The following is a 16,551-nucleotide window of genomic DNA, read 5'->3' on the forward strand; positions in this document are numbered from 1 at the left end:
TGTGGCTTGGCTGGCAGAGGAGAATTCAAGATGGATAAACGGCCAATGTATTGCAGTGAATGGAGGACTCTCCATGCTTTGAACCATATCATCAAATTCGTATGATAGAGCAGCCTCATGAGTTGTCGGAGACTCGGGGATTCGGATAATCGACACGGACGCTCTCAACTGTCTTCCAAACCATGTATCCGTAGTCCAATTTTCTATATAAATCACCAAGTAATTATGTTTTGCTGTCGATGAACAGAACTCTCCTCAGCTCATCATCATGGGCATTGTTGCAGTAGCTGGTGGCCTTGGCGATCTCGGCCGAACCATTGTCCAGTCAATTGTTAGTCGAGGAAAACATCAAGTTCATATACTTTCACGCAGCGTGAGTGCCCAATGTATCAGTGGTTTCAGATCAAGGATGTTCTGTGCGATCATATTGCGTTGACGGTTCATATCGACTTACCCGCCCGTCTTAGGCCAGAGACCATCACATCGCCCCCGTCGTCAAGATCAGCTATGAGTCTGCTTCAGAGATCAGCGACACTCTTCAAAGGCTTGGAGTAGACACCGTCGTCTCCGTATTGAACCTCCATTGGATTGGAGCTGCTGACGCACAGATCAATCTCATTCGCGGTTCCGCAATGTCAGGGACTGTCAAACGATTTGTTCCAAGCGAGTTCAATATCAACTACCATTCGCCAGCTGAGTATGTCCTAAACTATTTTCACTCCTGCTCTTTCCTTTGATATTTAATTGTCCTTTAGGAACATGCCCTACCAGCCGCGCAACAAGTTCCTTCAAGCTGAAGCAGAGCTTGATCGTCACCCGAAACTTCGCTATTCATTGATTCGCAATGGATTCTTCATGGACTATCTAGCGTTGCCATATCTACCTACGAGTTTGAGCAGCCAGTTGTATTGTATTCTTGACATCCCGAGCCAGATCATGGTCATTCCGGGTGTTGGGGACCAACCTGTAGTATTTACTCATACGACCGACGTGGGTACGGCAGTGGCCTACCTCTTAGATGTCGCGGCGGATGAATGGCCTAGGGAGATGAGCCTCGTGGGTGATAGAATGACATTGAATGAGCTAGTAGCTCTTGTGGAAAGCAAATGGGGTAAGTGCTTTCTAATTTCGTTGACTCCGTCGTCTTTTGGGCGCAAAGACACAATCTGCGTGAAATACTAACCAGCTCTGCAACAGGCAAGCCTTTAAGGGTTCATCATGATAGCCTTGAGACTCTCCGACAAAATGTGACGACGGAATTGCCATCAAACAAAGCTTGCTATCAATTGTTCCCCTCAGGCAAGGAAGATCTCAATTCGGTCATCTGCACGCAAATGATAGGTATGGCATCGGGCCCGGGAACTAATCTTCCCACCTTTATGAAGACTTTGACGTTCAAAACGCTCGATCAGCTTCTTGAAAGCTGCTTGCTGATAACCTGTCGCGAGGATGGCCCTAGAAATTCAGTAGACGATGTATGAGATACATTCGTCGATGTCAATAATTATCTAAAGTGGTATGGAATTACAGACACATCGGAAGCTCTATATTGACCAAAGAGTTTCATATGTACGCTTCAAACGCCTGTGACAAGTGCTATATGGCGACTATGTCTCCTTTGGCTCTTCTGCGGAAGCTTCCGTCACCTGTACCATCGTCACTATTCTTCTACCTTGCTTCAAGTTCACTTTCTTGATTCCCCGTTCCTAGATTCTAATGAAACACATGACATCTGATCTTCATCTCTTGCAATTTTAATATTGGTATGGCTGCATCATTTTCTAGCTGGATAAGAAGCTCTGGACTGAATCTAGAAGTGCGTCTAGGCCGCCAACGTTTGCCGCCAGTTTGAAGATGTCTCGGCTTCTCTTCGCCTTTTCGTCCTTCAAGCCTACTATAGTGCTTGACACATCTTCATCACTTGGCCCGAAGACAGTCACTCTTTCCTGCTGATCGAAAAGCGGAAGGTCAACCTTGTTGTTGACGAATGACAAAAAGCTTTCTGCCAAGGCTCGGGCAACAGTCCAGTTCTTTTGTTCATAAACCCCGTTACAGTTTCCCCAAAGAAGAGCGACGTCCAGAAGATGATTTGCCTTGCCTTCGTAAGGCCCGTTCCATGGATTGTGCTCATTGAACAGTCCTAAGACTGCTCGTCCAACCCAAGCTTCGCTGAGCGCTATTGCTGGTGCGAGAAACATGATATCTGTAATCAGATTTATTATGTTCTCAACAGTCAAAGAGTCTGGAATGTTTCCCATGAGCTTGTAAGTCTCTATGACGATAGCAGCTCGTTTTATGCCAAAAGAGTCCTCAAGGTGTTGACGAAATGCATCTCCGACGCCCGGCGGCCGCAAACCAAGGTTTACCTGATCAAAAATTGATCCCTTAAATGTGGTCAGTGAGAGCAACGTATCCTTCGACTAATACTTACATCAAATTCACTCTGCACTAAGTATATTTTCTGACACCAAGTCTTTCCAGGAAGGACCAACTCATTGTTGGCCAGGTTCGAGAAGATTGGCTTCTGGAGAATGACGCTATTATCGATGACGGGCCCCAAGCGAACAACATCGGGAGTCATTGGTACCAGCTTGTCGCTAGGCATTGAAAGCAGCGCTTTCAATCTCTCATTCGGTGACATACTAGTCAATCCAAGAGTGTCAATAATCTCACCATACAGCACCTCTGCCTGCCTCGTCGATCGCGGTCTCATCATGAGAAATGTGCCGCCCAGAAGCACAGCTTGTCTAAATAAAGGCTATTCGTGACCAAGCAGGTAACAAAGCGAAGCTAAATTCAATGTTTAGAGAAAACTCATACCCAGCCATTCTTCGGAATGCTTACCAGCACCAGCACTCTGGCCCACTGCCGTAATATTGTCGGGATCCCCTCCGAATCCCGAGATGAATGTCTTCAACCATCCTAGCGCAACAATCATATCCAGCAACCCCCGGTTAGAAGGAATACCTGCCGCTGTAAGCCCCTCGGAAGATAGGAACCCGGCTATACCCAGACGATAGCTGGTGTTTGAGTCTCAGCAATGATCTTCATCGAGAATCTTTCGCTGACGTACTTGATGTTGACTGAGATAATCGGTTGGTTCATGATCGAAGAAAGCTCAACGACCTTACTTTGGTCGTAGTGTGAATAGCTTCCAGAGCCGAAAACGAACCCGCCACCGTGAACATACACGACAACGGGCAACTTGTGGCCGCCTTCCACTGGTAATGTGACATTCAAGTTGAGTCCATGCAAATCTGACATGGGCGGCTTCTCAAAGCCAGGGATTTCCATTTGAATGAAATGTTTCTCTAATTGTTCTGATCCGGGAGGAGTGAGAACAGGCGGGCCATGTCGAGTAGCATCGAGCTTGTCGAGAGATATCGCCAATGTTGGTTCCGCAAGGCGATGCTCAAGAGTTGCATACCTTAAGCCAAGGTATTGTACTACTCCCTTATTGAACCTTCCTTGGATTTGACCAAGCTTTGGGTGCAGAAGTGGGTTTGGCTTTGCCTGATGTGACCAGCTCCTGTCACTCATTATAGCGTGCCACCTGGTGATGTTTTCCTCAACTGACGCTTTCCTAATAACAGTTGCATGCGGTTACGCATCGCAGTACAACATTCCCGTCGATAGACAATACGGCATCCGAACAACATCTCAAATCATTGGGAAGAGGATCACATGGAAAGAACTCAGCGTTTTTGATGAGGATATGGGTGGGAAGTACAGGGCAGAGCATCAAGTCAAGGTCGGGAAATGGATTGCCGACGGCACATTGAAGGCCATTGAAAGTCGCACGAAGGGAATCGAGAATGCAGCGGAAGGTCTCATTGACCTTTTTGACGGAAAAAGCTTTAAAGACAGTAGACAGCTATCTACGTTGAGAAAGGTTCAGACACGGGGAATTCCCTAACTTCCACCAGTTCGCATGCCTGCCGCCTCGTGATCGAAAACATCCTTGGCGAAACTGACCTCTGGCTGCGCATAAAACAGCTCCCAGTCGCTCTGTTGCAGAAATGAGACATCAAAAAATGCAGGTGTAGCGAAGACACCTTGCCCACCGTACTGGTCAACCCCATCTCTTGGCGGTTCAACCCGATTGGAATGCCCCGTACAATGTTGGTAGTTATTTTCAAGACCATGCCTAGCGCTAAACCTTGACTCATCTCCACCCGTGGCTAGCATAGTATTATCGACAGAGTTTTGCCTGCTTCTGTGATAGTCGGAGGCATAGACAGCCTTTTCAGAGAAATCGGTGTAAAGATTGACCAACGAGGTACACAAGCGCTGAACTTCTAAGATTGAGTGGTGAGACTTTGCAGGACCGTCGAGACCCTTCGCAAGATCCTGGAGAATTTTGAGATCTAGTGCGTCCAAAGATTCGATGACGTTGCGAAACACGAAGTAGATAGGTCGGAGAGGGAACAATGGCGCTACCCTACATTCCATGACTTAGTTCATAGCATGAAAAGGACTTGGCTTGAGCAACTTACCATGCCAAAGAACTGAGAAACCTATCCGGTTGCTTCACACGTGATATTGTGTCCAGAAGACCTTTTAATGTAAGAAGACATCTGCGAGATACTTCTAAGCACTCTTTGTTTGACGCATCATCGTTAGCTGTGGAGCTGAGCCGGTTGATAGTAGTCATCAACGAGTAATAGATACACTCCATTGTCTGCCACTCGAATATCAAGAATTCATCGGGTCGAGAAGACTGCAATTGCTGAATTTGATAAGGTTTTATTTAGCTTCGCGGGTTATAAAGGCGTAAAGCTGATAAAACATTTTGAATGGTATGTGACTTACAAACTTGATCTGATCCCGTATCAGTCTCATCTTGTCCCTGAGCCTACCAACGCAAGAAGTGTCTATCCTACCAGCGGCTCGATTGGGCCCTGCGCATTTCCTCGTCTCGAGTATGATACTTCTCGAGACGAATGAAATGGACAGGAGAGTCTTGAGCATGGCATGTCCCGCATTTCTTTTCGTCAGAAGACCTTCGTTGATATCTAGACTGGCCAGACACGCAGGCTGATACATGTTCGCAGAAAGTGAAGTGTCGAAGATGAAACATTTGATATAGGAAATTTGCAGCTCGGACAAGGAGTCATCATCGTCAATGTCTAAATCAATGACTGCGCAGTCTTTCAGTAACACAGCGACTTTGCAAGCTAAAGTGTTCAATTTCCAGCAGTGTCGCATGTTGCCCGTGTCTTGCATGAGCATTGCCTATTCTGCGTTAGTGACGACGTCATCGTATGTTGTGTGGAGATTGATTCGTACAGCGGATAGCAAGGCGTTAAGCAACGGTACATCCGGCCTGGGAGTGGTGTCAAGATACTGAAGCGCAGCCACAACATTGTCGCGAAATCTCTGCTTTGAGCGCGCGAGCTGTTTCTGCATCCGCATGGTTGCCGGAGACTCCAAGCAACTGATGAAAGCATAGGCCGCGTAGTTGACACATATGATGAACTGCGCTCGACGCTGGTCGTGTACGATGCAGTCTACGAGGTCGAGTGCGTATGTCTCCACGGTAGCTGGCGAAAGACAGCCAAATGTCTCCATGAAATACTTGACTGAATCGTTATGGCTCCACTCTATCGAGGGCGTTAAGTTAAATCAAGACAGTAGATGCAGATAATCTTACCTTTCAGCAGCATGTGTAAGAACTTGGATACATGCTGGGATCGTAGTTGTTGACTCGCTGGTCCAAATTTGTGTGAAGTCCTGGCTCACGCATAGCCTTTCTTGCCAACGAGATTGCTGACTCGAGCACCTCTTGTCTTTCACTACTCAGATTGGGCCCGGCCCGTCTTTTGGGTGGCTGGAGATAACGATCAAGATCAATCGAGGCAAGCATACGATCTTCCGGCGTCTGGGCCTCTTCCGCGGCTGCACCATTTTCCTCGCGATGCTCGGAGTCAGGCGGACCAAAGGTTCGAGATCGTTTCCTAGGTTGAGAACTCTCTCCGTCCTCAACGCTGCGAGCCTGTGTCGACAACGCAGCACCTGCATCTCCCCGCCCATCATTGAAGGGTGAGGCTGGCGCAAGGTCGTCTTCGGGTGCAACGGAGATGGATGTTGCACGTCGACGCCGTGGCCCTCGATCTGCAGATGGCTCCGTATCCAGTGATGATGTCTCCATCGTGGCCGCAGTTGCTGTCTGTGCTGGCTCGGGAGGTGGAGCTGCTACAAGCTGCCTGCCAAGCATCTCTTCCAACTTTCCCATGCGCTGCAGGACAGCCTCGATGCTGTCAGCCGTTTTGCCTTGGGCATATTGCCGCGGGCGAAGTCGTGTGCAGTTTGCCTTGCCATCAACGCAATTTGAGCATGGATCCTGTCGGTCACATCTGACTTTTCGTTCGTGGCAAAGGTCGCACTGTGACAGGCGTCAGCAAAGATTCAATTGACAGACGCCAAGTGAGCCATTGAGGGGACGGACCGCTGGGAGAGACCGGGATGACTGAGAGTGCATCATACTCCACTAGTGGACAAGGAAGAAGGGTTCTGGTCAATAAACTGAAATAACAATCCCAGATAATACGGTCGTGCTTTGCAAAAATGAACGACGTGACTTGAAGAGAAATGAATGAGATTCCATCAAGACTCGGCCAGGGCGAACAAGTCGGTTGTGAGTAGGCCATTTCGCTCTCATTACCTCACCTAGAGATAAGAACAGTGATCTTTTGCCCCTGTTACCCCGCATTCCAGGCGTGCGTTAGCTTGATCAAAGCTAGTACATGATCCTGGCAAGACACGCTTAAAGCTGCAACACTTATCTCGCCTGATCTAGAGCGTATTTGACAACAACAGGAATAAGGTGATAATGATCAATCATCAGTGTGCGTGACATTTCAGATCACTATCATCATTTTGGCGCCGTTGAATTTGTCCAGAATGAGGGTCACTGGTGCTAAAAACATATGTCTCATGCCAACATTGAACCCTACCTTTCCCACTGTGATAAGGATTGATGCTCGACTGCATCCGCTCATCATCACCAACAAGAGCAACAGATGAGCCAACCAGATCCTCCCGATTTGACATCATGATTTATAGTTTCCTCCTTTGAATACAATTCAAAGAAAATTATGCCAATTCTCATTCAAATCAGAAATAAAGGTCCATTGAAAATGGCTCGAGGCAACTTTGGCTTAACAAGACAAGATCGCCGGCATGCTTGCATTTCCAAAGCGGGGCGGAAACTCGGTTTCCAGAATCCGAGGGGCCATGAGCCTGAACACAGGCCGGTATCCGCGTACCTCGGCCCCCGAGTCCGTATCGATCATCGATTTGCGCACCAAATAACATGCCTACTTCATGTTAAGATACAAGTCTTTCATTCTCGGGGGCAACCCTTGACCCCGTCACTGATTCTACTCCAATCCGAAGGATCCGCCATCATTATGCTCAGTTTTCTCAGGTCATCCCCGCCACCTAGACTAAACAGAGCTGCCGATAATCCCATCTTTTACGAGGATGGGAAGTCATGCCTTGAGTTCCGCAAAGGCTCGAAATACTTTCTGCGCAACTCGCATCCACCTTACGATGCCCTCAGCCCGTCAATTGTGAATCCCCCATTCCACTTCCATCTCTACCAGTCGGAGCACTTCAAAATTGTCTCCGGGGAGTGCCACCTCTACAAAAATACCAAAGATGCCCCCTGGAAGACGATATCGGCCGCAGATCCCACCGCCCCCAGAACGGCAATCATACCAAAGATGGAGTTTCACACACTTCAGAACGCATCGAGCACTGATCCGCTCGTTATCGATGTAAACCTAGCGCCTGAAGATTTTGAAGGCGAAGAAAGGTTCTTTCGTAATTTCTTCGGGTACTTGGACGACTGCAAGAGAGCTGGCGAGACCCCGAGCATCTTCCAGTTGATGGTGTTCTTGAAGCATGCCAATACTCCTTTGGGTTTGAGATTACCGACGCGTTGGCTGAGCCAGGTTGCAAGTCGAGCTTTCTTGAACATCATGGGTTCTATTGGCGAGTGGATTTTAGGATATGAGTCTAGTTATAGGGAGTACTATGTGGCTCGTAAAGGAATTTGAGAACATGATAGACAGCGCCTTCATATTTTAACAACCAGTTGTTGGGCTCGGAGCAATATTCGCATCTTTTGTGAACGTGATTGCCATTGTATGATCCAAGTCAATACCATTTTCTGGCATTTGCGGTGGAACTGTAAAACCAACGGACTTGGCGAAAATAGCAATCACAACGGCAAGAGAGATGACAAAAAAGAAGCGGAAGATCGAAGCCTGAGCTTTCACGTTAAGCATGCAAGCTACTCGCATACTGACCACCCGAATACTGCATTCCGCGGCCATCCAACATGTCCGCATCTCCCCCCGTGGCTTTGGGGATATGAGTCCGCTGTCCACAGCAAAGACAATTCGCCGTCTATCCGCTGAAGTGTGATATTTTGGGCCAATGCGCGCTAGATAGCCGTCACCTCCAGCTGATAAGAGCTTTCCGAGTTTCCGAAGATCAAAACCCTTGATTGTGTAACTAAAGCTAGTTTCCAGCATTGATATAAGCCTAGCAGCGCCTTCCAGTACATTGCTGCCAGTCCCTGACGTATTTGGTACTGGAAAGGTTGCGGTATTTTCAGAACCATTCTCATTTTATGCAATCTCTGCCAAACATGGGGATCGACGGAACTGAGAAATTCCATACACCCAAGACAAAGGGCTCGGGCGGTTCATCAGACGGTAGCATATCACTTTCCATCCCCCCCACCAGCGAAGACTTTCTAACAGGATCATCCAATCAGTCCCGCATGATGACACTGCTCGTCCATCCTCAGTCGATGATGGAATTCTAGTCGACAACTCATTTCGCAAAGACCTGAATTGGCTCGGGATTCTCTCAGCGGGCTTCAACGTCAGCAACAGCTGGCTCGTCGTCGCAGTCACTCTTACCATCTCGATTGGGTATGGCCTTGCAGTTACAGCCTGGGGTGTGATTGTAGTCACGACTATCTTCAGCTGCATTAGTATCACACTTGCAGAATTGGTTTCTGCGTATCCGACAACTGGTGGACAGTATCATTGGACTTCGATCTTGGCACCGAAGGCTGTAAACAATTTCACGGTGGGTCTGGACTCGTGCATTTGCAGATGGCTTCCTTGCTGATCGCATATATCAGAGCTACACTTGTGGGTTCCTGAGCTGGTTCTCGTGTGAATTGCCATGTCTGCTTCCAGCACGAGCGCTGTTTGGCCTTGCATCCACGCCCTCATTTTGCATTGGAACCCGAACTTTTCTCAGAGCTCTTGGATGCCGTTTCTTTGCTTTCAGGGTGTCAATCTATTGGTTTGTCTCTTTAATCTATGCGGGAAAAGACTCTTCTCACTATTCTATACTGGCGGATGTAAGTCCACACATGCTTCGGTATCGATCGTATCTCACCTTTTCTGAACAACACAGTCTTTCTAAGTCTAGGGGCATTCTTCGCCTTCTTAATCACTACGCTGGTGATGCAGAAGACCAAGCAGCCCTCCTCTGTGGTGTGGACCGAGTATACCCAAGAATCCGGCTGGTCTGCGGGCGTCCAGTTTCTCATCGGCCTGACGGCACCTGTGCTGGCATTTTGTCCCATTGATGGCGCCGTACACCTAGTCGAAGAAGTCAAAAACGCTCGACACGTGGTCCCTCGCACCATCATAACAGCCTCCGTCATATCTTTCGTCACCTCTCTTGCCTTTCTCCTAGCGACGTTGTACTGCATCACCGACTATCCCGCCGTCCTTGCCAATACGTCCAACTTTCCCCTTTACACCATCTGGCCACAGGTTTCGTCAGGAGATTTGGTGCCCGTAATTTTCACGTTGGTGACGATTGTTCTTCTGTCTATTGGAAGCGTCGTCTGTGCTCAAGTCGCCTCCATGATGACGTGGAGTCTCGGGAAAGACGGCGGTTTGCCTTTGGGGAAACATCTGTCGCAGATCAACGAGTCGCTTAACGTACCAGTCAACTCTCTTATCCTGGAGTATTGTGTGCTGTTTCTTATTGGATGTATCAATCTCTTCTCACAACAAGGTAAGTGTCACCAACTCTTCATACGTTAACATCATTGGAAAGTCTAACGTGAGGCGCAGCTTTCAACTCAATCGTTAGTGTGACAGTCATCCTACAGCAACTTACAATCGCATTTCCTACTTTCTTTATTATCTGGATTCGCCGCAGTAAGAAGGCTCTCCCTTGCTCTCGAACCTTTCATCCTCCCAGCTGGGTTGGTTGGGTTGCGAATTGTGTAACGCTGTCATTCACGGTGGTCACATCAACTTTCTTCCTGCTACCTAGCTCCCGCAGCGTAGACAACAGCAACTTCAGTAAGCCCTCCAAGGCTTGACATTGTCCATCGCCGTGAGGTGCTGACATATTTGCAGACTACGCTTGCGTAGTGGTGGGTGGTGTTTTCATCGCTGGAATGCTCAACTGGTTCTGTTACTCAAAGAGAGTGTACCAAGGTCCAACAAACGTTATCTTTTATGATTGATGTCAGTGTTACTCCAGGGTTTACCTGTTGGAATGGCATTAATCATATTGTGCAATATCATGTTTAATTGATTAGAGCAATCTGCATTCGATTTCGATACCTAGTAAAGTAAGGTAGTTTCGACGCGAACGATCAAATTTCGATATTTTAGGTATCAATCTAGTCGTGTCAATTTCTATTGTTCGCTAATTTCGTGTAAATGACAAGGGAAAGTCTCTCTTCAACGGTAGTACGGTAGTATTCCGGCTGTGCGTAGTCAGTCTCTTGTTGCCGTGTGGGGATGTCGTTCCCAGCGTATCGCAACATTGGATCACTCCACCAAGTCTCAGACGCTAGATATCGCGAACGATTTTGATTCGTATGTTCAATTGCCATCAAACATTTTACAGAGAAGCCGTAGTCAGAACGACTCAGTGACGGATCCAGGCGGCTAAGGGGAACAGACGACCGTACCCGCAGCAGACCCCGCACCGTGTCATGGTGCGCTACCCGACCATGCGGAACACCTGGACGGAACCTCCCAAGAGATGTTCAAACTAGTCTGGTTTACCACTATTTCTGCAATCCAAGTCAAAGCTACCCTGAAAGCAAACCGGGAACAGGGTCATGAAGCACCCGACGCGGAAAGAATCTCGGCGGCCCGGTGCATAGTCGCGTCTCCGGTGGGAGAGAGGGGGAATTGGGGCTCCCACGGGGAAGCATCTGTGCCAAGCGGTCATCCCACGGCCGTTTCGGCTTATGTGTGATGATGAGGTCGCATACAACCGGGAGCTACATCTACATATAAATGTCATCCGCGTGTCCAGAGTAGTCGAGCTTCATTCCAGGCTTCATCTGACTTCATCTGCATTTACACCCTTTATCCTCCTGTGAATCTCATACGACCTGCCGGACCCGATCTCATCTTCCTTTATTCGTAATTAGTAAAACCTTCAAAATGCTCGGCAAGATCGCTTTGGAGGAGGCCTTCGCCCTCCCGAGATTCCAAGAAAAGACCCGCTGGTGGGCATCTCTCTTCGCCGTCGACCCCGAGAAGCACGCCGCCGAGATCTCAGATGTCGCCGACATCAGACTGAACTACATGGACAAGCACGGCGTCGGCTTCACCATCCTGTCGTACACCGCGCCCGGCGTGCAGGACATCTGGGACCCCAAAGAGGCTCAGATCCTGGCCAAGGAGATCAACGACTACATCGCCCCAGAAGTCAAGAAGCACCCTAACCGTTTTGGCGCGTTTGCGTGAGTTCCTGCCGATTTTAGCGTTGGGGAAAAAGAAAGAAACGGCGTCAAGCTAATACGGTACCAGCACGCTTTCCATGCACGATCCCCAGGAGGCTGCAGATGAACTCAGACGCTGTGTGACACAATACGGATTCCTTGGCGCTCTCGTCAACGACACTCAGCGTGCCGGTGCTGATGGAGATGACATGATCTTCTATGATGGCCCTGAGTGGGACGTGTTCTGGTCTACCGTGACTGAGTTGGATGTTCCCTTCTACCTGCACCCCAGAAACCCGACCGGCACCATCCACGAGAAGCTCTGGGCTAAGCGCTCATGGCTTATTGGTCCCCCCTTGAGTTTTGCGCAGGGTGTTAGTCTGCACGTGCTTGGTATGGTCACGAACGGCGTCTTCGACCGCCACCCCAAGCTCCAGATCATCCTCGGCCATCTTGGCGAGCATATGTGAGTTTCCCAACATTCCAAGCATCCTGAATGCCTCAAACTAACGATTGCGAGCCCCTTTGACGCTTGGCGCATCAACCATTGGTTTGAGGACGTTAAGAAGCCTTTGGGGTTGTCGTGCAAAAAGACGATTCGCGAATACATCCAGGACAACCTCTGGATCACCACCAGCGGCCACTTCTCCACAACGACACTCCAGTTTTGCCTCACGGAAGTCGGGGCCGACAGAATTCTTTTCTCTATTGATTATCCGTTCGAATCATTTGCGGATGGTTGCGACTGGTACGATGCTCTTCCCATCAACGTTGTTGATAAGAGGAAGATTGGACGGGACAACGCCAAGAAGCTGTTCAAGCTGCCGGCGTTCAAGGACAGCGAGGCGAAACTGGCAAATTAGAATATGGAAATATCCAAGACTTAGTTATGGACGGGTTTTGTGGCATTAACTGCAGTTTAGAGAAATATCCTTGCTTCATTGAGTATGATGAGAATTCCAACATTTTGGAAACTCCCTCCCAAAGTCCGATAATACATGACCGCAAAATAAACATGGGATTTATAAATTCGATCAATAGTCCCATTTTTAAGAAACCCTCCCATCAATGACCGGCTTGCACATGTTCGTCGTGTACAACCCCCTTCAAGAGAGCTAGACACGTCATCATGCGGCGCCATTCCTCCAGCAGCACAGAGCTTGTAAACGATGACTAGCCATCTCTACCTGCATGCTCTTACTGAGCCCACGTGCCCAAAATCCTTCAACCCCAAATCTTCGTTATCAACCGGGGCGCAGTGACGTTGGCAGATGATGTGTGGGGTATGGGGTCCGGAATTCGTTAGGAACTTCCGTAGTGGGGTTCCGTACCGGCAGCAGGGAGATCCAGCGCCCCCCCCGGAAGCCGGCAGCCGACCCCATCCAGAAGGCTTGTCTGTGTAAGTCACCCCTCCAAACCCCAGATTTTCCTTTTCCCATTACTCCATGAAATTCAAGGGATGCGATTTCGCCATTCGTGCTAGTCGTTTCGCATTTTCTAAACACATCCCACCATGCCTCGCCCCAAAGTCCCTGAAAGCCTGCGCCAGAGGGCCGCGGAGGCCTGCAGCTTCTGTCGCGAGGCCAAGAAGAGGTGCAGCGGCACCGCGCCGTGTACGCAATGCGTGCGCCGCGGGCTGGAGCGGGATTGTTGCATGACGGAGCTGCCGCGAGGGTCGAGGACAAGGAAGATTTCAAAAAGCAGTGCGAGCGGAGGGACGAGGAGGTCCCGCGCGACGCCGGCGCTGGATAATGAGTCCATCACGGTTTCGGTGAGCTCGCCGGTTTCACCGAGGGATCGGTCGCGGAGGAATGGGAATGGGCAAAGACAACTTCGTCTGTCGCCTCCCGCTTCTCAGCAGGAGGATGAAGAGACGAGTATGAATGTTGACCCGCGGCCTTTGACGCCGCCGAGGGAAACGCAGATTGCGACGGATCCATCCTTGCTTGCAAACCCGTCGCGAATGCTTCGAAGTCTTCACGGTGAACAAGGTGCGTGAGGTCTCACGATAACTTCCCATACATGCTCACGCTTCATGAACAGTATACGTGGGAGGCGCCGCAGCGATATCCTTCCTCCAAACAGTCCGTCAAGTCGTGGCTGGGCAGATCGGGCCCTCTCCGTTCTCACACAACGATGACACCGAGACGATGCTCGAAGTCGAGTCACCAGAAACACGCGCCACGACCTCTCCAACGGCAGAAACCGCAGTTGAACTGAACGTGCAGCAAAAGCTGGCGTATCTGCATTGTTACTACTCTGCAGTAAGTAAACTCCTTCTCATATTCTCACACAAGCAACTCACCACGAAATAGACCGAAGGCCTCATCGACATCTTCGACCCGAGTGAACGCCAGCAGCTCTATCACCTAGCTCAGAGCCAGTCGTCAACAAACGCATGCGACGACCGTCCCTCAACACCGCCCAACATCCTTCCCGATCCCATCCGGGAAATGGTGATAGCGATAGGCGCGCAGTGCAGCAGTGCGTCCGAGGCGCAAACCATCGGCCGGAGCTGCTTCCGACGGGCCCAGCGCCAAGCATTCGCTGAGCTCCTCGAGGACCCCGACCTTCACATGGTCCGACTCTTCCTCCTGATGGCCTTCTACATGCTGGGCGAGTGCCGCAGGAACACGGCCTACATGTACCTCTCCATCGCCGCCCGCGCAGCCCTCGCTCTCGGCCTTCACAGTCCCAGCTCCTTCATGGGCAAACCGGACCAGAAGGGCCAACTCCGGTACGTCGTCCTTTCACTCTCAACCTCCCTCACCAATCTAACCAATACCCACCAGATTACGAGTCTGGATCAGCGTCCGCATCCTCGACAAGCTCGTCAACTCCCTCCTCGGCCGCCCCGCCGCCACAGCCGGCGTCCAGACCGACATCCGCGCCGCCCTCGACCAACTACCCCCCCACCCCGACGACTACGCAACCCAGTGCCTCACCGCGACCTGCGAGATCGTTGACATCATCAACGAGATCAACAACACCCTCTACCACGACAAGGACGTCTCCGCCACCATCGTCGAGCACCTCCTCCTCAAGATCGACGCCTGGAAGCGCGGCCTGCCCCCGTCCCTCAAGGGCTCCCTCCACCACCACCACCAGCCGTCCGAGAACGCGTCAGACTCCTCCTCGTCAACCCAGCGCGTCGCCATCGCAAAGATCCACGTCTCCTGCTTATACTACTTCGCCGTAACCCTCGCCACCCGCCCGATCTTCATCTCCTCCCTGAACAGCAACCGCCCCGACGCAAAGATCCACCACCCGCCTCTCGCCGCGGCCTGCATCGACGCCGCCGTGTATCTCGCCCAGACGTGCGCCGATGCGCTCAAGGCGGGGTTATTGCAGCGGAGCATGTGTATCATGAAGTATGTCTCTCCCCCTTGTCTATCCGTGTAATCCAACAATCACTAACCACCACCAACAGAGCCCTCGTCTTCGCAGCAGGCCTCGTCCTCGGCGTCGAAAACTTCGCCAAGTCCGCCATCGACATCGAGACCGACCGCGCCTTCCAGGGCGCCATCGACGTCCTCGCCTTCCTCGCCGCCCAGAGCCACCAGGCCGCGCACTACCTCGAGATCCTCACCTCCCTCTCCAACGCCATCTCCGAGCGGCGCGCCAAGCCCGCACCCGTCGGCGGCAGCCGCTACGTCTCCAAGCTCTTCAGCCTCGACCCGCCGTGTTCCGTCAGCAGCGGCAGCAACATGTTTTCTCAGAGGCACCAGGGCGAGGATGAGACCGGCTTCTGGCCGCTGATACGGTTCGAGCAGGGCGTGGTCGGCGAGGGCGGTACGAGCGGTGGTGGGCTGGGCGCGGGGGACCCGGGTAGCTGGCCCGAGGTCCAGCTTGACGATGATGATTTGAGTATCGACTGGGAGAGTCTGAATATCTTTCAGTGGGATAGCTTTCCGTTCAACGCGTGAGGTTAATGCGCAGCTGGAGTCTGGAGTTTCTACGAGGACGAGGTTTATGACATCATGTACATCTACGACTATATTACGATCTATCATTCTCACCGAATGAACCAAATCACGAATTAGACCAAAACCTTTCACAAGCCAAAATCTCTCTTACACAATCCTCCAAGACACGTAGAGCAGTTCATCCCAAAGTGACCACCACAACAACACCCCGCATCCGAAGCACCTCACGGGATCTAAAACCCCAACATCCGGCCCCTCCTCCGACCCATCCCTCCCCGAAAATGAAATCTGACGGATTCAATAGATAAACACCCAAACAGCACCAACCGAAACGCAGCTCCCGGCGCAGCTTGCGGCGGGTATGGGTGGTTCATCAAACACCACCAGCACCAACCTAAGCACAGCCGGATGGCGGGTAAGGGCGCGAGTGCGAGCCGTCGGATACCGCACCTCACCGCACCCCGCCTGCATACTGTACCATCGACGTCACCAGCAGCGATAAAGCGAACGCACGAAAGCCCGAAGCGCGAAGGAACGAGCGGGACAGCTGTTGTGCTCTCGGCTCCATCGTTCCAATCTACCCCAGCTGATGTGTTCAATTTGACGGCTGCCAGCCTGCCGCACTTGGTCGATATCCGCTTCTACCCGCAAGCCGCGCCCGGTCTCCGGCTCGAATGGTCGACAATGGTGGAAAAGGCAGTCTGTCAAATTAGACCGCGACCAAGACGCGAAGCAGCTCCGTGATCCATCCCGGTCACCACGGGAAGCCCGCCGACCCCGGGCCCGGATGAGAAAAGTGGGACGCCGGGCATTTCAACGGCGCTCGACACATAACGGGTCGACACAAAGACGTCAAAGTAATGAGTAATATAACAGACAAAATCTTAGAAG

The 16,551-nt window shown here is 50.9% G+C and overlaps 2 protein-coding genes across 2 annotated transcripts; both read left to right on the forward strand.

The window, feature by feature from the left end:
- Positions 1-11,453: 11,453 nt before the first annotated feature.
- Positions 11,454-12,597, forward strand: COL26b_005920 (uncharacterized protein; the record flags this gene model as incomplete). The annotated part of the gene is made up of 3 exons (XM_053178755.1): positions 11,454-11,755; positions 11,823-12,200; positions 12,255-12,597. 3 exons carry the CDS (start codon positions 11,454-11,456, stop codon positions 12,595-12,597), a joined length of 1,023 nt encoding a protein of 340 aa, XP_053037226.1.
- Positions 12,598-13,884: 1,287 nt separating this feature from the next.
- On the forward strand, positions 13,885-15,660 carry COL26b_005921 (uncharacterized protein; the record flags this gene model as incomplete). The annotated part of the gene is made up of 4 exons (XM_053178756.1): positions 13,885-13,998; positions 14,050-14,471; positions 14,527-15,105; positions 15,165-15,660. 4 exons carry the CDS (start codon positions 13,885-13,887, stop codon positions 15,658-15,660), a joined length of 1,611 nt encoding a protein of 536 aa, XP_053037227.1.
- Between the last annotated feature and the right edge of the window lie 891 nt (positions 15,661-16,551).

Source organism: Colletotrichum chrysophilum (assembly GCF_026319265.1).
Source record: "Colletotrichum chrysophilum strain AFK26 chromosome Unknown scaffold_42, whole genome shotgun sequence".
NCBI lineage: Eukaryota > Fungi > Ascomycota > Sordariomycetes > Glomerellales > Glomerellaceae > Colletotrichum > Colletotrichum chrysophilum.